The sequence below is a fragment of the Pseudopodoces humilis genome, chromosome 3 (genome assembly GCF_049639895.1).
Source record: "Pseudopodoces humilis isolate 2021_Gansu_Grassland_sample_001 chromosome 3, ASM4963989v1, whole genome shotgun sequence".
NCBI classification, from domain to species: domain Eukaryota; kingdom Metazoa; phylum Chordata; class Aves; order Passeriformes; family Paridae; genus Pseudopodoces; species Pseudopodoces humilis.
In genome coordinates this window covers 45,698,812-45,717,472 of record NC_142202.1, presented here as the reverse complement: position 1 = coordinate 45,717,472, position 18,661 = coordinate 45,698,812, and the positions used below count along the sequence as shown (strand labels likewise).

At 35.3% G+C, this 18,661-nt stretch overlaps 1 protein-coding gene across 6 annotated transcripts in view; it reads right to left on the bottom strand.

Annotated features, from left to right (window-relative positions):
* Window positions 1–18,661, bottom strand: part of RYR2 (ryanodine receptor 2) — a 380,370-nt gene that overhangs the window by 111,880 nt on the left and 249,829 nt on the right. For all 6 annotated transcript variants that reach the window (XM_088053181.1, XM_088053183.1, XM_088053184.1 and 3 more), the window contains 13 exons: window positions 17,236–18,037; window positions 16,534–16,734; window positions 16,297–16,402; window positions 13,770–13,913; window positions 11,592–11,865; window positions 8,862–8,976; window positions 8,154–8,286; window positions 6,898–7,001; window positions 5,395–5,530; window positions 4,537–4,723; window positions 3,950–4,055; window positions 2,639–2,759; window positions 1,204–1,373 (listed from right to left, as the gene is read on the bottom strand). In XM_088053181.1, the coding sequence (XP_087909307.1) occupies window positions 1,204–1,373; window positions 2,639–2,759; window positions 3,950–4,055; window positions 4,537–4,723; window positions 5,395–5,530; window positions 6,898–7,001; window positions 8,154–8,286; window positions 8,862–8,976; window positions 11,592–11,865; window positions 13,770–13,913; window positions 16,297–16,402; window positions 16,534–16,734; window positions 17,236–18,037 (2,599 nt within the window). The remainder of the gene's footprint in view (window positions 1–1,203; window positions 1,374–2,638; window positions 2,760–3,949; window positions 4,056–4,536; window positions 4,724–5,394; window positions 5,531–6,897; window positions 7,002–8,153; window positions 8,287–8,861; window positions 8,977–11,591; window positions 11,866–13,769; window positions 13,914–16,296; window positions 16,403–16,533; window positions 16,735–17,235; window positions 18,038–18,661) is intronic.

The window sequence follows — 18,661 nt, the reverse complement described above, 5'->3', positions numbered from 1 at the left end:
CTAGTTTGCTCAGCCACAGTGGGGCCAGCAGGACAGCGATCATCCCTCTGTACTCAGCACTGGGGAGGCTGCACCTCCAACCTCCAGTTTTGGGGCCCTCTCTGCAAGAAGGACATCAAGATGCTGGAATGTGTCCAGGGATGGGTATCAGAGCTGGTGAAGAGTCTGGAGCACAAGCCCTATGAGAAGCAGTTGAGGGAGCTGGGGCTGTTTGGCTTGGAGAAAAGGAGGCTCAGAGGAGACCTTATCACTCTCTAAAACTGCCTGAAAGAAGTGATGTGTCAGTTTCTTCTCCCAAGTAATCAGACAGAAGGAAAGGGCCACAAGTTGCACAAGGGGAGGTTTAGATAAGGTGTCAGGAAAAAACTCTTCACATAAAGGGTTTTCAAGCATTGGAACAGATTTCCCAGGTAAGAAGCGGAGTCATAATTTTGGAAGTGTTCAAAAAAATATTATATTTCAAAAAGTGGATACGGCACTTGAGGATATGGTTTAATGGTGAACATGATGGTAGTGCTGTGTTGACAGATCGACTTCATCATCTTAGAGGTCTTTTTCTGACCTTAACAACTGTATAATTCTATGATCCTAACTAACAACATCATTATTTTCAGAAAAAATATTTTCATAAAAGGTTAAATAAGAAAACCAAATTTAATGTCTTAGCCCTTGTAATAGCTCTCTAAATCTAAGCTTTCTGGACCAAGACAGCTAAAAAAAAAAAAAAAAAAAAAAAAAAAAAAAAAAAAGCAGCAACATTGAGGAGAAACTAAAATAGAAATGTAGTCATTTGTTAAATAGCAGTGTAGATGTCCCTAACAAATGCACAGAGATCAGAGATTAACACTTTCTGTCTGTCGCTGGAAAGAGGCTCCCAGTCACTTCTTCCCAGCTGCTTCATTGGCAGGTCATCTGATTTTGATTCCATAGCAGAAGCTCAGAGAGTCTCCTGGGGAAGGGCATTGCAACTTTTACATATAGGGTAGATAAGGGTATAAGTGCAAGTTCTTAAAAAGTGAGCATTACACTGAATGATGCATCTTTCAAGTATTATCAAATTTCAGAAGCAACATGCAGTTCAGGCAGCATTTGAAAAACACAGAAGATGTGAAGACATAAAAAATGCTTGTTTCAAGGGATGAAAAATTCTGTCATGTTCAGTCAGGTAAGAGAACCAAAGTAAAAACAGACTGAAACCCTTACCGTATCTAATGAGGCAGCAGCACGAAGGTCTGGCAGAAAGCCAACTTCAAGAAGGTGTAGAAGAAAATCCTGGTCCTCAATTCCATAGACCCTGTCAAGGAACAAAACCATGGCTGCCTTGTGATCTGGGCAAAACCCCGCAGACATGTCAGGTTCCACCACAGTACCATCTAAAAGGAAGAAATAAGACTTCAGTGACAAGGATCCTCCTTCATTAGCAGACTAGGCAGTCACGCTGCTACTTGTCAGAGCTTTTGAGTCTCTGTTAACACCTAGGCATCTTCCTCACATTTTTGTTACACAAAGGAAACATATTTGCAGTTAAATTAAAAAGAATGCATAAGACAAATTCTATCCAGAGACCTCACAAGTCCCTGCATGCTTTTCTGTTCATTCTTTGTATATTAAGGGATTCTTAACAGTTGATATTCAAAATGCTAAGTACCTAAAACATAGTAATTAACCCACATCACTATCTAGTTCTCATTAGAAGCAGATGGAAAGCAAAAATTACAAGAATGCTACATCAGAGATCCTGGAAACCAGGATCAGCATTGGTAAGCATATCTTTAATGTATGACAAAGAATTAAGAATGTGCTAACAAGTCCTATCTATCTCGAAACTTTCAAATTGTCTGAAAGGAATTCACTGAAATATTTTTAAATTTTGGTACTTTCATTTTGGAAAGTAAACAAGCACTTCTGTACCTATGAGCTTTAGTGCTACTGAGATCTCACCTAGAGGTCTATCCCTATTTGGAATATAAAAAAGTAATAGTAAAATAGACTGATGGATCTTTTTATCCCTTCCATTGTAACCTATTGGAAAATCTTGTGCTGTGAGTGTGTAAACAATCCAGGTTGCATTTATAATGTTTTCTCTCCAGAAAAACAAAAAAACGGAGGTAATCCCTGTCTTTCCCTTTTATATAGGTGCTCACATAGTTCCCACTATTGCAGTCGATCTTATATAGGCAGGAAAAACAAAAACACATTTGCCTATGTATGTCACTCCTATCTCTTCACCACAGTTGCTGGAGAACAACTCTAGTGTCTTAGTAAGATCTGCTAGAAGCAATTTATAGGGTTAGAACAGCAAAAGCTAAGGATTATGTTATTGAGAAATGAGACTGCAGTATTTTAAAATAGTTCTAAAACCAGAAAACATGCATTTTAAAATTTCCTTTTAAAGTATTCATAATTCAATTTAACAGGATTTATATCAGTGATTTGGGGTACACAGAATTGTTGACTACAGCATGCAGAAAGATTTTTGAAACATGTATGAGATACACATAATTTGTCTTTTAATTCACATAATAAATAGTTGAATTTTGATGAATTTTTTTTAAAAGCTGAAAAAAGTACGAATGTCAATATGTCAGTAAATTACAAATCATAATAGGATGGCAGAAAAAATGGAGAAGAATCTTACCTTTTGCTATGGTTGGCATGTGGAAAGCAATACTGATTACTCCCACCAAATCTTCAAGTGGAATCAAAGACCGTAGAATTGATCTGATTCTAATGGCTTCCCCTTTCCCAGCATGGATTAGCTAATAAAAAGACAAATAAAAGTCTAGCAAGATCTTCTTTTTATCTTCTCTACAAAAGAATAACTGCTCCCAAAAAAACACTGTAATTAACAATGTAAATTTCATGCAATCTGCATCAATTTGCTGTAGTTTGGATGCAAATGTACAAACTCTAAAAATCTACAATAAAACTAAGTTTGTTTTCTAAAGAGAAATTAGGTAAAGGTGGTGAGCAAAGCTTTCAAATGTAGCAGCATATGGTGGGAAGGGTGGGGAGGAAAACAAAAGCAGATTTTCAGATGAAAAAAAATTAGGGTTTTTGCCCTGGTCAAATAAGACTTTCAAGTATCTCAATTGTTAGTTTTGTTTTTTAAAAAAGGCAGCAAGACAAGGAGAAAACAATACAATTTTTCATTCAAATGAAAGAGGTCTTCATGCACTGACCTTATTAACTATATATATCTCTCCTCTCTCAAGTTACCAATTCCTGCACAAATTTGATACTGATCTATTCTAATTAGGGCACATTTCAGGGTGAAATGAGAAACTATGTATAACTAAATACCTGAAGAATAATAATACTGAATCATAAACAACAAATATTTTTGAATAGTTTCAATCTCTTACAAAATAATAAGGTAAAGTTTTTTATAGTGTTTGTAATTCTTTGTATCTACTGCCTGAAATCATGACATCTTTCCTTTGAGAATGTTTGTCAGTCTGAATAAATTTTGAGACACTGATGTGCATGTCCAAGTATAATGCTTATCCCTACATTTAAAGAATGCCCTATAATATTTATATTTTTACATGCAACTTAAAAAGCCTGTTCAAAATAAGTATATGAAGAATAAAACCCTAGTTTATAAAAAATATATCACTCTACACCATCCCAGAAAATAGGGACATTTGAGGAATTTTATTGTCACAATGGACAGTCAAACAAAAAAAAACAAAAAAATACCAAAAACAAACAAAGAAAGAAAAAAAAAAAGCAAGGGAATAATTTATTTATAAATAGCAGCTTCTGAGTATCATTTTTCCTCTTGCCAATCAGTAGAACAAGCCGTTATGTCCACTAAGATACTATGTAGCTATACCAATGCTTTAATACCTGATAACATGATACTGAGAAGAAAATGAACAGAAAACCAGTGATCATGAAAACAACTGTGCCTTTACTTTCCTTTGTATGAAGATGTAAAACTTACATGCATTTCAGGGGCACAACGTCCTAAGAGATCAATCAAGGCAGCATAAAAGGTCATGATTGCATTTCCCATATGAATAGTGTCATCTTCTTGTTCTTCTATTTCACTGTAATTAGTTAGATGTTACAACAAATAAGATTTTAAAAAAAACCAAAACAAAACACATTTTTAACAATAATCAATAAAGAAAATCTGCTCATAGGTGTAACATCTTACAGAGAGTGGCTTCTGTTAACAAATGGACTTACAGCAGACTAAGATAGAATGTATTTTGTCCCTTAAAGATTGTAGCAACATCTCCATTGTAACCACTGGTACCATTTACCTGTATCATTTTGCATCAGTGGACTGACTCTTAATGGAATGAAAAAGAACAAACAGAATTCTAGAGATGTCAATATTTAGAGAGAGTTACTTAAATTAATAGTGCAGAGGAAGCGCTGTTTAATCCAAAGATAAATCTTTCTCTGACACAGCATCCAAGGAAGAATGAACTGGTAATTCACATGTTAAAGTAATTTCACATCTCAGAATACAAAACAAAGAAAGAAATATTAAGGCAATGTAAGCAATTCTACTGCACCTACAGGGTTTTACTAGATCCATTACTTGGGGAAGGCCCGTCTCTTGTTCGATCTTCTGATATTTGTATTGCCTCCTCCATGGCAGCAAGCAACCCATTGCCTCCTTCTCCTCTTAGAGCAGGACCAAAACATTCAGGTCGGCGAATAAGCAGTCTGACTACAACATTAGCATTCTCCTCCACACTCTCTCCTACCACACAGAACAAATATCAAGATACAAAATCATATCAAAAAGAGTTCTGAAATACAATCAGAAAAAAAGTACACAAAAGAGCAGAATGCATAGATACTTTTTATTACGTAACAGTTTAAATATCATAACAGAGTTACATAAACACATATACTCCTCTATTACTGCAATGAAATGAAAAAGAAAAAAAATGTTTTAATTCAAAATTAATTAGAGCCAAGGCATTAACTATGTAGTAAAGGATGCTTAAAACATCACTGAAACTACTGAATTTTAGTAGATTGAGTCAAGTGCAAGGGTTAATGAGGGGACCAATATAGCTCCTTGATCACCCACTAAAACTGGACTATCTAAACCTTCATAAAAAGATAGGGGTTTGGCCCTGTATCTACCATGAATTTATCACAAGACTTAGGACTCTCCGCTCTACAGAGGAGACATGGGCATTTCAAAAAACAAAGCTGGATAAAAAAAAATGGGGCACAGAGTCACAGGACCCTAGATGCTCATTTCACAAGTCATGTAAATTAATGTGTTTTAAATTATTCTACTCTTTATGAAGGCTCTTTTAATTCACAGTAACTTACCAAGTTGGCTTTTATTACTATTTCAATTTACAAACTTATTTGGATATTGAAGGAAGATATAAAATGTTTAGGCTTGTACTCTACCATTGCAAAAAACAGCAAAACGGAGAAAATCCAGATATCGTTCTCCTTCAACTGGATTCCATCCAATGTCCGGGTAGCCTTTACAAATCAACAAAGGACAACTCTGCAACCCACATCCAGCCAAGTAGCGAACCACCTAAAAGGAAAGTAAGATGAAAAAGATATCAATTGTGAAAAAGAAGTGCAGCTTCAAAGGGAAGCATTCTCATACATCATCAGGATATGGTATCCGCAATCTCTTATCCTTGACAAAACCATATCATGCTTTGGGCAAATCAGAAGACTACTCTATTTCTTAGTTCACTTTTCCAGTCTTTTCCTACTCCTGCCATGAACTGTAAGACCCACTTATTTCAATTCCATCATTTCTCTAGAAGTATGCTTTGCTAGCTCTCATTTCTCTTGCAACTCTGAGCATTACAAATTAGTCAGTTTTGCAATATTCCCAAACCACACACCATCCACAATCAAAAACATGTATTTTCTTTTATAAAGAATAAAAGGACTACTCTTTTATTTTGACCATTCATGTTCACTTGCCTTTTTTTTTCCCTTCCTTTTTTAAACACACAGCAGTTACACTCCCTGTAATTCAGGACTATAGACTCAATAGCAAACCTTTTCAGTTGGCCCTTTCTTTTCTGAACTGTAAGAACTGTAAGCACAGTCTTTAGCCAGTTTGGACAGCTGCTTCTTGCTGAGCACTTGTAAGAACGGCAAGATTGAAAATGTCCTTTTAAACACACATGGTCCATCTTCCTATTCCAAGAAAGGAACATCTGCACTTTTATTACTCCTGACAGATGTTTTCCTATGAAGATTATATCATCTCCAGAATTTGAGGTCTTCAAAAAGAAATTGGATATGACAATTTCTCTGTCTTTTCTTAAGAAAGAGCTTTTAATGTCTACCTTGAATCTGTCTTTCCATTATTTAATCTGCTTTTTTTATCCACTACTGACAGGGTAAATACTATTCTATCCTCCTTGCAGCAGCAATTTACACTTATTACACAATTTTCACAGGTCCTCTTGAGTGTTTTATTCTTTCCTGTAAGTAATCCGAATTTCTTCAACTTTTCTGAAACAGGTTTAAATGTATGGGGAAAATACAACAAATACAGACAGATATCTCCATGAAAATTTATCATATATTGCAACAAGTTGTCACAAAGCTCCTAATAATCCCTATTGTCTTATTTCACCACTGCATGTCACCATTCAAAAAAATAACAAAGAATGATTCTAGCAATGACGTTTTGTTGGATACGGACTCCACTACTGCAAAATTAAGAGATGCCCATGAAGCAATTCCTTTTGGCTTCAACTGTGCGTGTAATCAGCACTCAGACCACCAGCAGTAAGAACAACCAACCAGATTCTCAGTCTTCCCCTGAAAAGTACCAGAAACTTCCCTATAATCTTGGATTTTGCTTACTCCAAGAAACCGGTACCTTCTCTTCTCCACAGGGCAAAAAAAATGCTTGATGAAGAAGCTACTAACCTTCTCCAGATCAGGTTCCCTTAAAGCCAGAGCAAGTTCATTGTTATCCATTACAGATGCTGCGGCAACATCTAAAGGAGTTGACCCTCGCATAGAAGGAGAGGCTGTTAAAATAACATTTAGTTTTAACACAAAGTTAAAAAACCCCAACAAATTCCTAGGAAACACATTAACTTTTTTTTTAATAAGATGGAATGTTTTGTCATTAGTTAGCACATGATTATAAATACATAATTTATACATCTCAGTTAATAATAAATCATCATGCACTTGCATGAAACTTGACACTGATATGAAATGAAAATACAATATGAATGTTCAAGCTAAAAGCAGCTTGTCTTACACATTCCTCTTCTCATCATATACTTTGTTTTAAGATGTCATTCTCATTTTCCTAATGACACAGCTCTGTTTTGAGGAAAATGCAGTAATGATTTTATGTCTAACACACAGACATGCCACCAAATCCATTGAAATAGAAAATATCTTTACGTTTTAAAATATAAGATTGGAAGTTATGTATTTCTCTTAAAAATGGTGGTAAATATAGCATTAGAAAAATCTAAGGTTTTCATGTTGGCACTCCAAAGGTATTTGATTTGGGCTCTTCGTCTTCAAAAAGATTCTGATTTTTCACTTCTGTTCTATGCCTTTACATTAATACATTTGTGATCATTCAAAAAATTACCATGATGATTCCTAAATACTTATATATTGTCAATTTCAAGTACTAAATTAAATAAGGATAAATATATTTCCACTACAACGCTTCCGGCAAGGAAAGGAAAGCAAGCATGTTAAGAAAGTTTCAAGCTTCATTTCTGGGTATTTAATCATGCATCTAATCAAGCAAATGAGTTTTGTGTTTCTCCCACTGCCATAGCTGTATACTGACCAGTACACAGAAAAAGTCTGGAGTGCAAGCTTGAGCAGTGAGAGGTAAGCCTTAATGAAATGCTGCCAAAACTTATTAATGATTCTCTTTGTAAAAACATGAATATATTCTGTTCCTCAAAATTAGCAACTGACCACTCTCTGAATGTTCAGGCATATGCAACAAAGTGTACTAAATTAGATCAACTTAATGCTGCTGTCAGGGGAGCTGTTTAGAGTTAGCAATACAGTTAATGAAGATATTTTGCACTGGAAATAGGGGAAACTTCAATGCATACTGAGTAATCAGATGGATGAAGAAAGACACAGGTGGTTTCATATATAAATCAGCAGGAAGTTTTAAATTTTATTTTAATGCTTACCAAGGCCAACACTGCTGTTTTCCAATAAATAGCTAAGATGATCAAACATAGCTTTTTGGTTCTGCCTGCTGATGCGGCAAAAATAACAGAGAAAACGACAGCAGTTTGCCACCATCTTTGGGAAAGTGATTTCCTAAGAAGCAAATAAAAACAGACTGAAGTTCAAACTCTAATACAGACATACAACATGCAAAGGATCATTTATATAAAGCCTTTTAACATACTAATATGTAGGTGTCATACTCATTGCCCCTCAGGGAAATTAACTGCTTAGGCTTCTCACTGGAATCAACAGGACCTTCTTGGGTAGTTAGTAACACCTTAAGCTTCAAAGATCAAGGTATAAGCTTTAAAATCTAAAGCTGGGATGACCCACAGATTCTAGATTCAAACATGAAAGATGGTGTATACTCAGTTTCATAGAATAATACTGAGTTATTTTTTAATTAGTTAATAAAAAGATCTCCCCTTTAAAACATAGTAAGCATACGAAGTGCTACAGTTTTCTCTTTAAAGCATCTGAAATTACAATGCTAGTGATACCTTAATCTGAAATAAAAGGACAGATTCTTCTAAAAAACTTACTCAGCTATTATGTTTAAGAGGTTATGATCCCAGCACCTCCAGTGACAGCTCATCACCTTATAGGAAAAAGCTTGGAACAGCTCTACCTTAAACTCTCTGCCTTCTAACAGTGAATTTCCTTACCTTGGATTCTCCTCCACCAAGCACATTCACCATCACTTCCATGACAGTTTCATGCATACCTAAAGCTCTCATGAGGTTTGGATGTTGGTAAAATACTTTATTATTCATAATGTCACTACAAAATAACAAAAATAAAGAAAATGTTATAGACCAGTAATTTACCTATTATGTTATTTGCAAAGCGGATTTACTGTGCAATTCTTCACCACCTCCTGAAATAAAAAAACACCTCAGGGACTTTTCCCACTGAGTTTCAGTCTCTCCTGTCTATTTTTCTATGCACATTGTGGAAGAATGTGACCTTTGTTTTCCAGTATTATAGTTAGTGCGCTAATTACCTGTTGATTATGCTGGAGTAGAAGACTCTTCTATTTTCATTAGAAATCAGATCTAAAACTATGTTCTGACAAAAGCATCATCAAAACTGCTATGTTATTTTAAATTTTAAATTGAACTATGCAATATTTTTTGACACAAAATCCTTTTTAGATTAATAAAATGTTGAGACATTTTCTATCTGCAATTGAAAGCAATAAAAAATTCTAGAGGAAAGAGGTATCCAGCTATCTTCTAAGTCTCAAAACAAGAAGTTGCACAAATATTCATGAGTTACTGCTCAGCAGAACTCTTCTACATATTTCATCAGAACAGATTTTCATATTTAAAATCAGACTTTAAGATCATAATGTCTCATATGTCAAATATTTTGACATGGCATATCCAATAAAAACGTCTAGTTTAAAGAGTAATTAAATTTCTAAAAACTATAATTAGTCTTAAAATCAAATACAACCCATAAATAACTCTGAAAGCAATTAGGTCATGGGAGAAAAGGATTAGCAGGTCAGTAGAGAAAATACTGTTGGCAACTGTTCAAATTTCACTGTACATATCAAACAGTCTTTTTTTTTTTTTCTAAAACTCGTTCACTCAGGCAAGGAAAATTCAGCCTTTAAAAGATGAGATGCAAAGAAGACTATTTGACACTGAGTTTTTGACTCCCAGTAATTTTTTCCCAAAACCTAAAACCAAACTTTGTATCAGTGATGACGCCCCCAAAAGCTGTCTCATCTCCTTTCTGCACTAAAGCTTCAAGCTTGGAAAAAGACCTCAACGGTATCAATCTTCCAAGACATTCTAAATCCCTATTTATCTGCAGCAATCTTCTTTTACAGAAAGCAGTACAGAAAGTCAAAATGTCACCTCAAGAGCTGGCCAGCAACATTGCCCTACTTTGCAAATTACATCCACTTCCAGTGTTCTGTTTAACAGTGAACTGGATTATAAAATGTCACACATAGGGAAAAAAAATCTTAACAGCATTTCTGAGGAAGTTTTAAAACAGAAATAAGTAACATCTCCATTTCTCAGCTGAAAGAATGGAATACCACTCACAGCAAAAAAAAAATTGCATTTCTGAATAGGTGTTTGAGTTCAGGTTAGCCTATAAAAGGTACAAATAGCACAGCTGGGGAGCTTACAAGCTAAACAAGACTTTATAGAGGCTACCAAGAAAGGTGATAGGAAGAGATAGTGAAAACACTGGCTTAATATACACCAGATTTTTATGTATCAGGAAAACAACCGTTAATATTAAATAGATTCAGAAAATCTTGGTTCTTAATTCACAATAGAAAATGTTGAGGAAAAAAATGTATAAGAACTAAACACAGAACATGACATGAAAACCAAATCTAGTAATCAGTCACTCATTTTAGAATTGATAAACTGAAGTGAAATGAAACATTTTCAATTTGTATAAAAAGATAGATACAGAAATGCCAGTACTTTGTGTCTCTTGACAGATGCCAGACCCTGACTTTTGCCAAAGCCTTACCATCAGTACGCCGAAGACTCCAACAACCATGATACATTGAGGAGACCTACTGGTAACCTAAGAAGTAGGCATTGTTTATAATGACAATACCAAATTATGAACAGACATTATTTGGTTATTTGAGGTTTTCAGTAAGATTAAAAAAAAAAAGTATATTGCACAACAAACGCTTTGCATTTTGCTTGCATTCTTTACATCAGCTGTCTTTGGTTCTCTTTGCTCTTGCTGACCGGAGATTTTCAATAGATCACGGCTGATGCTTACTATCAAAAGACATCTCTTTGAAAAACATGAGAAAAAAAACCAAACAACCTCTTTCCTACTAGAGACTATCATATTTGCTTTACTGTTTCCTCCAATTGACCTCTTTATTAGCATATACTTCACTATTATTAATCATAAAATTAGGAAGAATAACAGTGTGTGACCTACTTCCTAGCTCATCTACATTTAATAAAAAGGATGGTCTATGTACAGACATGGGTAGGCACAACTCCATTAGCTGACTGCTGTGGGAACTCCTATGTGCCAAAAGCCAATAGTCACTGCATTCATAAAAAATGGAGAGCATTCCTGACAGAATTCTTCAGAGCCATACTATTTAAAATGTGGTAATTAGATAGCTTCTGATATCATAAAATATTAAATACATCTTTTCAGCTTTTTTCCGGTCTTACAGATGCCAACAGATTCTCCCCCCATATGATACCTATAATGCTGCAAAGGCTTTATCTGACCACTGAGGACACTATATAACTGAGAGCAGTGTCTGCAATTACACCCATGTTCAGATTCAAGCTTCATGTACAACCTTGGCCATAACCATACAGTAAATAACAACAAAAAAAAAAAGAAATCTGCAAAGGAAGAGAAGTTACACTCCAGTTATTTACCCTAATCCGCGAATCATAAGCTTCTCCTCTTCCTTCCCCATTCTGACACTAAGTAAGGAACGGATTTGGCCAAGGGATGCCAGGAGATTGATGGTGTCTTCCACAGACACGCTATTTATGGTGTAGGTCTTTGGTAGAGCTCGAACCAGGCCACCAATACCATCATACTGGCGATGCAGCAGCACAAACATGGCCCTCACTAACTCCGGGTCTTCTATCACTGACTCCTGGGCCCAACGCACCATCGTGTCCGAAATCAGCTGCTGGAGAGTAGCTGTGAAGAAAATAAATAAATCACAGAATTACCATTAATTGCTCAGTCCCTCAGAACCTGTTATGCAACGTGAATTGGAATGAATTAAATTCCTAAGAAGCATCTTTTTCTTGGTATTTCTTTAGCAGTCTATCAAAGAAAAATAAAGTCAAACGAGAGAAGCAGAAATATTACAAAACCAAATACCTATATTGAAAATTAAAATAAAATACAAAAAATTATGAAGACCTACAGGATGCTCACGAAGTCACCAGATTTATATTTGTATATTGCTTTCAATATCTTTTTGTGAATATAGGTCTGAGGGCTTTTTTAGCCTATTATGACCTAAGGCTGAAAAATTATACTGGTAACATATGTAAATGATATATTATTTATTTACATGTCTAACCTCTGTGTCCACTCCAAGTTTTATAATATACGAAATAATTTAACTTATTCCTTTGCCAGAGACCCTTCAAAAGAAATAAAGACACTAATATTAAACAAATGGTAAGTCATCATTTGTATATTCTCAGTTCAGTGTCTAATGAAGCAAGGAACCTGTATCTGGTAGTGTCACTGATAATCTTTATTAGTTGGGATATATGTATGTTTGGGGAAGATATGTTGATATAAAAAACCTATGCAATTGCAGTTAATTCCAGGTTAATTCAAACTAACAAACAAAAAGAAAAGTACTTACAGAAAGATTCTGAAGAAACAGGAGTTTACAGAAAATAAAATGTTTAACAAAGAGGAGAATTTGTGCTAATACATGGAAAGGAGAAAAAAAGAGTAGTAGTAAAGTATTTCATTTTTACTGTCCAGGCACTGTACTATAAGATGTTTTTATTGACACAGAGTATAGCAATTTTTTAAGAATAAAAACACTTCTAAATAAGGAAAAATTATGTCTGGGCTGATATTTCAGAAGGACTGAAATAATTAATAACAAGAAGGGACACAATGGTAGGTTTTTTGGCAGAAATTTGTTCTGTTTTGTTTTCTTCTTAATGAAAAATCCCAGGAACAGACAATCACTTTGTTCCTGTTTTGATAACTGCAATACTGAATTTCACCTGCCTGGGTGGTGGTAGGTGTCTAGGTAGGTGTGGGTCTGTTTGTTTAGCATAATAGTCTCTCTACTAATACGAGAAATAGAGAATCATATTTTATAGAGGCTTTTATGCTTACTACAAGGAAAAAAGGAAGAGAAGATTCATCACCAGATTCTGCATGGGCCTAACCTCTAATTATCAGATGAAAAATAAGGACATATGAAAGCACTATGTACCAGAAAAAAAGGGGGAAAAAAGATAAAAATAAAAGCAACACTGGAAAATAAAAAGATCAATGAAATTTAAATAGTCAGTTAGCACCAACTGCAGAACTAGGATGCCACTGGCAGTGATTCTTATCAGGACAAAAAAAGGCAGAAGGTATCAGAAAAAAATGACCAAACAGCAGTTACAGTCAGCAAATCTTGAATTTTAGGTTGTGTTGGGGAGGCTTCTGCTAATTAAAGTCTAATTGAAGAATATTTCATATGGTAATCTTCATGCAAATACTGGTTTGAAGCTGCTGCAGCTGAGGAAATTCTCATAAAGCATGACCTTGCTACAGTTATTAAGTCTGCACTAATTCTATTAAAAGCAAGATATATTCTGAAAAATTTATGAGCCAACAAAGGATATGGGGCAAAAGTGCCACTACAAGAAATTTTCCTCTACATCCCACTGGGAAACAAATCTGCCTAATATATCCATCTGTGCTTGTTTTTATTTAACCTACAAACTTTAAGGTGCACAGATATTTCACTGAAAATACACCTTGTTTTAGCTGAAAATGTGTGAAGAACTTCCTGGTCTGCTTCTTTTCCCCTTTGTAATTAAGCTGCAATAAACTGATTTAATTTTGCTTACAGGATGTCTTATCATCATCATCTACTGTCTTCTCAGCTTGTTTTTTCTTCAGATATGTAACTTTTTCCATAAGGTATAGGAGGCGACCCCTAATAGTTGAATCACTGTTGCCATCCAAGGTCCCATCTTCATCTAGTTCAATTCCTGAAGTTAAAAAAAAAATGCACAAATTAGTGAAGAAATAAAATTAAGCAAGCTACAGACATCTTGTGTGTACCAACACAATTAAACTGAACTGTGGTTCTGCAGTGAGAGTTTTACATGGGACATGCTCAACCAGCATTTGGAACAATGTATATAGAACAGGCCTATGTGCCAAGCAGGAAAGTGCAGATAAGGATCAGGTAACCTTAGCAATTTAGCATAAAAATTGTATGATGTCATACATAAAACGTACAATAAATGTATTTCCCCCAGTACGCATCTTTCCATACTAACACTGATGCCTGTGTTTTGGACACATGTAGCTCAGAAGTGCAGATATAGTCCCTAGGGATACAGTGCGGTTGAAGAGATAGTAGTAAAGATTCTTAGGTAAAACATATAAAAGAAGTGAAAGTACGAGTGATACAACAAATATACTTTCCAGTGATCAGTCAGAAGAACGTAGCCACCATCACAATGCACAATGTTCTTTCATGACATTACTATAACAAGCTATTAAAATGTAAAAACAATTAATGTGAAGATTCACAGAATCACAGAACAGCTGTGTTTAGTAAGAGCCTTTGGAGTCCAGCCTCCCAGCTCAAAACAAGTTCACCGAGGGCCAGTTGTCCAGGACCATGCCTGTGAGGTTTTGAGTATCTCCTAAGGTGAAGAGACTCCACAACCTCTCTGAGCAACCTGTTCTTGAGTTCCATCACCTAACAGTAACAAACAAGTAGAATTTCCCGATTTTCAATTTGTGTCACTAGACATCTCTGAGGAAAGTTTGTCTTAGCCTTCTAAACTGCTCCTGCCCAACAGGTATTTATATACATTGATACAATCCCCCTTTGGAGCTTCCTCTTCAAGTTAAACAACCCCAGTCCTCTCATTCTCTCCTTGTACTAAAGATGGTCCAAGAATTTAACTACTTTGATGATTTGTCCCTGGAACCACTCCAGTATGGCCATGCCTCTCTTGTACTGAATGCCCCAGCTTTTCTGCAAAGCTACTTTCTAACTTGGTCCCTAGCCTGTCCTTGCTGCAGGAGTTATTCCTTCACTGGTGCAGGACTTTATACTTCCCAATGCTGAATTTCATGGGATTCCTATCAGCTCATTTCTCTTATCTTTAAACTAATTGATTCATGCATACATTGCAGAGGAATTAAAAATCTTGACCTATACCTATTACTCACACTAAGTCCAAGTAAAAATACCACTTGACTATTTTCTGGATGTTTTTGTTTCCAAAATAAGTTCTGAAGTTAAGGGTTTTCTGGAGAGTTCTTTACCAGTCTTGAATTTTTTAGGATATTTCTTCATAACATAACATCATTCTTCTCAATTTATTGCATCTGATTCTAGTTATCTGATTTTTTTCCATTAGATACAATTCCATTTCTATTAAAAGTTATTTTGTTATACTTTGTTGTAACAGGGCAGTTGACACTACACTAAGCAATGACCATCAGAAAATTCATATTACACACTAAGTCATATTACAAAATTATTTGGATGGCAGTGTCCTCAACCAAAGTAATTCACAGTAAAGACATTGAAATGTCTTATCAATTGGAACACAGAGAAGGTCTGAAATCACCCCAATGAAATGTCTGTTTTCCCAGTTACGCTACTCCCTGAGCTCTAGTTGTGCTTTTTTGATTTGCAAACTTTCAATACATTGTCTCTCAACCATTCCACAAAATGTAAATCCCCAAGTGGTGGCTAAGCAAGCAAACATTGGACTCAGGATATGTAACTGTTTTACTTATTTTGCAATATACAGAGTAATTAGTTCTGCTCTATGATAATGCACCATCTGACCTACAAAATTCATTTTCTACTCAAAGATAATGCAAATTCTTATTTTCCCCAAAAAGAAAAAGGTAACTAAAAACACTATGTTAAGTAATTAGAACAGAGGAGAATGATGGAAAACAAATATAGAAAAATTTAAAGAATCAAAAGATAAAGCTTGTTTTCCTTTCAAACATTTATCTAAATTATTTATTATCTGCATTTCCTGCTACCAAACACAAGAAAAATATTGAAAAGCTGGAAAGCATCCAGCAATGACCCACTGATGTCTGGACTGCTTGCCCCATAAGGAAAATGGGATGAAAAAACTTGTCAGCCTGCAAAACAGATGCTTATGAAGCAAAACATACAGCATTCCCTTCTAGTTTAACCAGATAAGGATAAAAGTATTTCCTTGATTTTGACTACAAGCTAATTATCTTTATTTGATAATATTTATAATTTGTACAGTGTAATTTACAGACTATTCAGTTAAAGTTTCTGTCATAAAATTACTTATGAAAATTGCTTCTAAAGCTAATATAATTTAAAAAATAAAAATATTCAGTAACAAGACTTACCACAGTGTGTCATTAGGTCTTCATGGAAATCCAAGAGTTGATCCCGAATTTCTTCAGGGCAAGGACAATCATTTTTATCATCTTTAAAGTTCAGCAGCATGTTAATCTTAGAGAATACAAAGAAAAGACAAATTACTCTGATCTCCAAAAGGAAAAAGTTTCAAATCAAACAGAACTCTGCAACATAAAAAGTAAATAAAGTGCAACATGAAAGAAACTGTCCATTGCAAGCAGTACCTGTTCCTGAGGAGGGGATCGAAATTCTTTTGTTTTTCTAGCAGTCAGGGCAGCAGACATGTTCAAGGCCTGCATCACTTCATTGTACCGGAAGCGTTGATTCTCTTGGAGCTTGGCCACAAAATCATCGGAAAATGCTACAATGGCTTCTATCCTGTGCCGTACTTGGCAATCACACAGGTACTGGAGTAGGTGACACATCTGAGAAAACAGTATTGTACGAGACATGAGCTGGCAAGCTAAGATCTTCTGCACATTACTGAAGTAACAATGGATCTCCTACAGCAACAGTTACTACCAAATAAAGTGTCCGGATCATTTAATGCTGTTATTCACTACATGTAAAGCAAGCTTACACCAGGAATATCTGGCATCTTCAAGGGATTAATGTGCCTCAGACACAACCAAAGCTACAAGAGAATGGATTTACTCCTTTATTCTAGGGATTTCTTTTCTGTTAAGATCCATAAAAATGAGGAATTCACTATTAATGGCATTGAGCAAGTAATTCTTTTTAATGTAACCATGATCTATGGTGAGCAAGTTTATATCATCAGAAAGAAATTAAATCTTCTAGTTTTCTGTAAGGAAATCACCTCTCTCTTTAACTAAAAAATTTAATTTCAAAATGCTTTATTTCTTGAAAGATAAATCACCACATGAAGAAAACAGGAACAACCACTATCAAAACAGTATTTTTACCTGTAATTTAACAGGTTCTGGAAGCTTCATCTGAAGGAGTCCTTCCTTTGGCATTTGCTCCCCTCTGGTTTCTTCCTCTCCTTCTTCTGACTTGAGGTCACCTGAACTGAACTCCTTCTCTGAGAAATCAATTCCATCCTCCTGGCTCATTGCTTCTCTGAAAACCCGGGGCTCAATCAACTGCAAGATATGTTTCAGATCCTCATTGTGGAAGATTCCCATAATTAGGAGGGTATAAAAGAGCTTGATCAGAGGGACAAACAGAAATTCTGTAGAACCTCCAACTGGATCTCTGACATGGAGGCTTCCCTCTTGGACAGCTTCAGTCAGCATCTCTATGGTTTTGGCCTTCAAAATTTCCAGAGGGAATTCAGGACTGAATTGAAAGCATTCACTGCTAATGCTTACAAAACTCGGGGAGGAAAACTGCATTCTTGGCCTTAATGAAGTGCTAAGTCCTATACCAGGAAGGCCGTGTTTTTTGTTTTCATCAGGAAACAAAGTAATACTCTTGGTCTCATCTGTCATTGGAACTATAAATTCATTATTCATCATCAACCTGGCAGTTGCATAGGTATTGAGATGGATGTCAATGAGTAAGTCATAATATCCTGCACGTAATAATCCTGGCATGTATTTATTCTCAATAGCATAGAGGAGCTGAGATTCATCCACATGGCTACACAGAGCATGGGCCACTCGGTTGTTGCCTAAAGCACAAACAGCTGAATACAATCGGAGGGTGTGGTAGTGAAATTTCAGCAGTTCTTCTTGTTCTGTCAGCTCTAAAATATCAATTGTTCTGCAGAGAAGAAAAAAACAACATAGTAAATCCCACATGCAAAAATATCTTTTGAAGGGACTCTAACGTCTCTCTAAGGATAACATTAGCACAGTATCAGTTCCAGGGATGGTCTTTTTGCATATTTCAGCTTTCATGTGAGAAACACTGTCAGTCTAATAATCATGACTAATAACAAAGTTTAATCTCAAATTTATTCAAGTCATTCCTAAAAAAAAATCCGAATTATTTACTCAACACAGAATACTTTTTCATACTACAAACAAGAATTCACGTAACTGAATACCAGGTTTTTCAAACCAGTTGAGGTTAAGATATTTATATAATTTATTGGTTTTAAATCTGGGGGTGCACAGTGGCAACAGACTAACCAGTACATTTGAAGAGGGCTCAGTGCTGGGGTTCTTGGTGACTTGGTTTTCAGTTTAGGCAGTGGAAAAATGCTCAGACATTTGGGTAACAAGGAAAGCACAGAGTTAAATTTCTTCAATTGTTTTAATTAAACTTAGGAAAATTAAAGCAATGGAATAATTAAATTGTTCACAAATTTTGAAAAATCTCTACAAAACCAGATTTTTGCTTATTTTACAGATTAACTTTAATAATTTATAAACAGTTTCTTTC